The 2,613-nt window shown below is 49.3% G+C and overlaps 1 protein-coding gene across 1 annotated transcript; it reads right to left on the reverse strand.

The window, feature by feature from the left end:
* Positions 1-493: 493 nt before the first annotated feature.
* On the reverse strand, positions 494-2,612 carry FJX1 (four jointed box 1; the record flags this gene model as incomplete). Its single annotated transcript, XM_019519956.1, has 1 exon — positions 494-2,612. A coding segment is annotated over one exon (657 nt), but the record flags the coding sequence as incomplete, so codon positions are not given.
* Between the last annotated feature and the right edge of the window lies 1 nt (position 2,613).

The following is a 2,613-nucleotide window of genomic DNA, read 5'->3' on the forward strand; positions in this document are numbered from 1 at the left end:
GCTACCATTAACAAGCCGCAGACTATCTGAACACAGAGGAGCTTGTCTGCTGCCAACTTGCACCAATATAACCAAGCCAGTTCTAATGAACAGACTATTTCAACCTAACTCAGGGTGGACAATCATTTCAGAATAAAAGAGGCTAAGGTCTATTTAGGCTGAACTTTGTAACAGGCTGATGGTCTGTCACTTCTATTTTGAAACCGAGTATTCACAAACTAACTTGCCCTAAAAACGGTAGATTTTAGATAAAACTCATGTCTTTTGTTATTTCAAAGCAAGTTCATGCCATCACTATGCTTAGGGAAGGGAGACAGACTAAAAGGGTAAATTCAAAGTCCTGATTGCTTTTCTGTTTTTGGTGTCATTCAGGACTAACACCACTCAAGTCAGTGAGTTACTGTTTGAAAATCAGGCCCCTGTCACGCTGTGGAAAACTCTGAAGAAAAAAAATATTCTTTAAAACACAAGCCAAGTATTCAGAACAACGGGGTAAAACATTAAACACACTTTACTGAAATATGAAATACTTCTTTAGTATGTTACAGAAGAGCTTATGACCATATATAATGTACATAGAAGACAGACTTTGTAAAATAAAAAAGGTCTTTTTATAAAAAATAAAAAAGTCAAAGTAAAGTGCATGATACTGATTTTTTTTCCAGTTTGCCTCTTATGTCAAGCTCTTAGTACACTGATACCATTTTAAAACCTGGGAAGTTTTCTTTTGTCACCCATTAGTCAGTTATTTTAGCGTTCAGAACAAATGACAGAGATTACAAACAACAGACAATACTTATAAACTGAAACAGTTTACCAGATGCTTCCACTAACAGAGGTGAAGAACTACTGGAACATGGGCTTGCTTATACACGGTCATCAAGAAGGTTAACAAACGGTTAGTAGGTCCAGTCTGGCTAGGAATATCCATAGGAAGAGAACTTCCACAGATAGGGCAGTTTTGCAAGGGCTTCCCTACTGTGCAATAAGTTCTTGGTCTATGAATGTCAATTATTTTTTTTAAATAGAATACATCAGCGTAACTGCCTGCCTCCATTGAAGGAAAAAGGTAGTTGATCCTGAAGCAGATAAAGACAATTGCTTTTTCAGTTTTTTTTTTCCCTAAGAGAATAATTTTGCTGAGCAAACAGTTAAGGGAAACACTTAAAAGATGATTTTTTTTTCCCTTCAAATTATGGAAAGAGAGACCCAATGTGGAACTAATACAAAAAGATACAGTGACACTGATAACACTTTTCACCTTCAGAGGTCTTTACAAACATTTGCTAGATACTTCCCACAAAAGCCCTGGGAAGCAGGCAGCCAAGCATGAGCCATCCTCTCTGGATGCAACAAGCAGAAAAGGTCCGTTCCTGTAGGCCAGCAACAGCGTCCATGCAGAGTAGTGGCTCCTTATCTAGCAGAATTGGAGCCCAAAGGCCAACGTATTCCAAGTGAATTGAGGCACTAAAAGCCACCGAAGAGGGCTCATCCCTACTGATGAAGAGGCATTCTGCAAAGTCCATTCAGCTCCCTTTGAGGTCCAAAAAAGAGCAGAGGGGACCTTAGCATCTCCTAAGATTGGTCCCGAAAACGACGTCAACTGGCTGAATTTGGAAAGGTTACCAGGCTCCAGCAGCTCTCCTCAGATGTCAATGGGAACTGAGGGTGCCCAACTCTCTGGACGTGGAGCTCCACAATAAGAGCTCAGGCGCTCCTAGCTCCCAGCCCCGTGCTCGACCAGACTAAGCCCGTGCCTCTCCCCCATGAAGAAATGGGATCCCGAGTGAACGTTTCCATCTCGTGTTCAGAGACTCCCAGACCTTGTTGCTGCTTCAAAGAAAGTCCAAAGGGAGGGAAGGGAGAAAGCCTGCTCCTCACCCTTGGGTTACATAAATATAGGGGTGGGGAGGGGAGGTTAGTGGCGGGGGGGAGGGGTCCAAGAGAGAAGCCCATCACAGTGCCGCTGCGGCCTTGGCTTTGCAGTGCAAAATGTGCTTGTGGACAAAGTCTATCCTGCTCTGCAGCAGCCTGGCCTGCTGATCGGACAGGAAGCCCAGCTGGGCCGAGAGGGGCTCCCGAGTCCGGTAGAGCCGGAGCAGCTCAGCGGCGGCGTTCTGCAGGCGATGCAGCTCCGCCACCCGCCGGACCGTGGCCTCCCTGAAGACACACACGGAGCGCAGCAAGGGCTCGTTGTACTTGTCCCACACGGCCAGGAGCCGGTAGCCGTGGCCCAGCCCGGCCTCGTGGTCGATGAAGACCAGGCCCCCGTCGGGCGCCCGGTGCAGGTTGCTGGTGGCCCGCTGCATGACGCGGGCGTCCCACTGCAGGCTGAAGAGGTTGCTCACCAGGCGGTCGAAGTTGGCCGTCAGGTAGTCGAAGAGGATCAGGTCGCTCCACTGCACCAGCTCCACCAGCTGGGGCTGGCTCAGGCCGCCCAGCTCGCCCGCCGCCAAGGGCCGCAGCTCGGCGCGCAGCCAGGGCGCGGGGGCCACCACGTCGGTGAGGTTGTCCACCCAGCGGGTGAGGCTGACCACGGCACCCTCGGCCCAGTGCGAGCCCCGCAGCTCGTCGCGCACCGGCTCCCACTGCCCGCCGCGGGCCGCCAGCAGC

The sequence above is a fragment of the Gavialis gangeticus genome, unplaced genomic scaffold (genome assembly GCF_001723915.1).
Source record: "Gavialis gangeticus isolate Ggan-Ray unplaced genomic scaffold, GavGan_comp1, whole genome shotgun sequence".
Lineage (NCBI taxonomy): Eukaryota > Metazoa > Chordata > Crocodylia > Gavialidae > Gavialis > Gavialis gangeticus.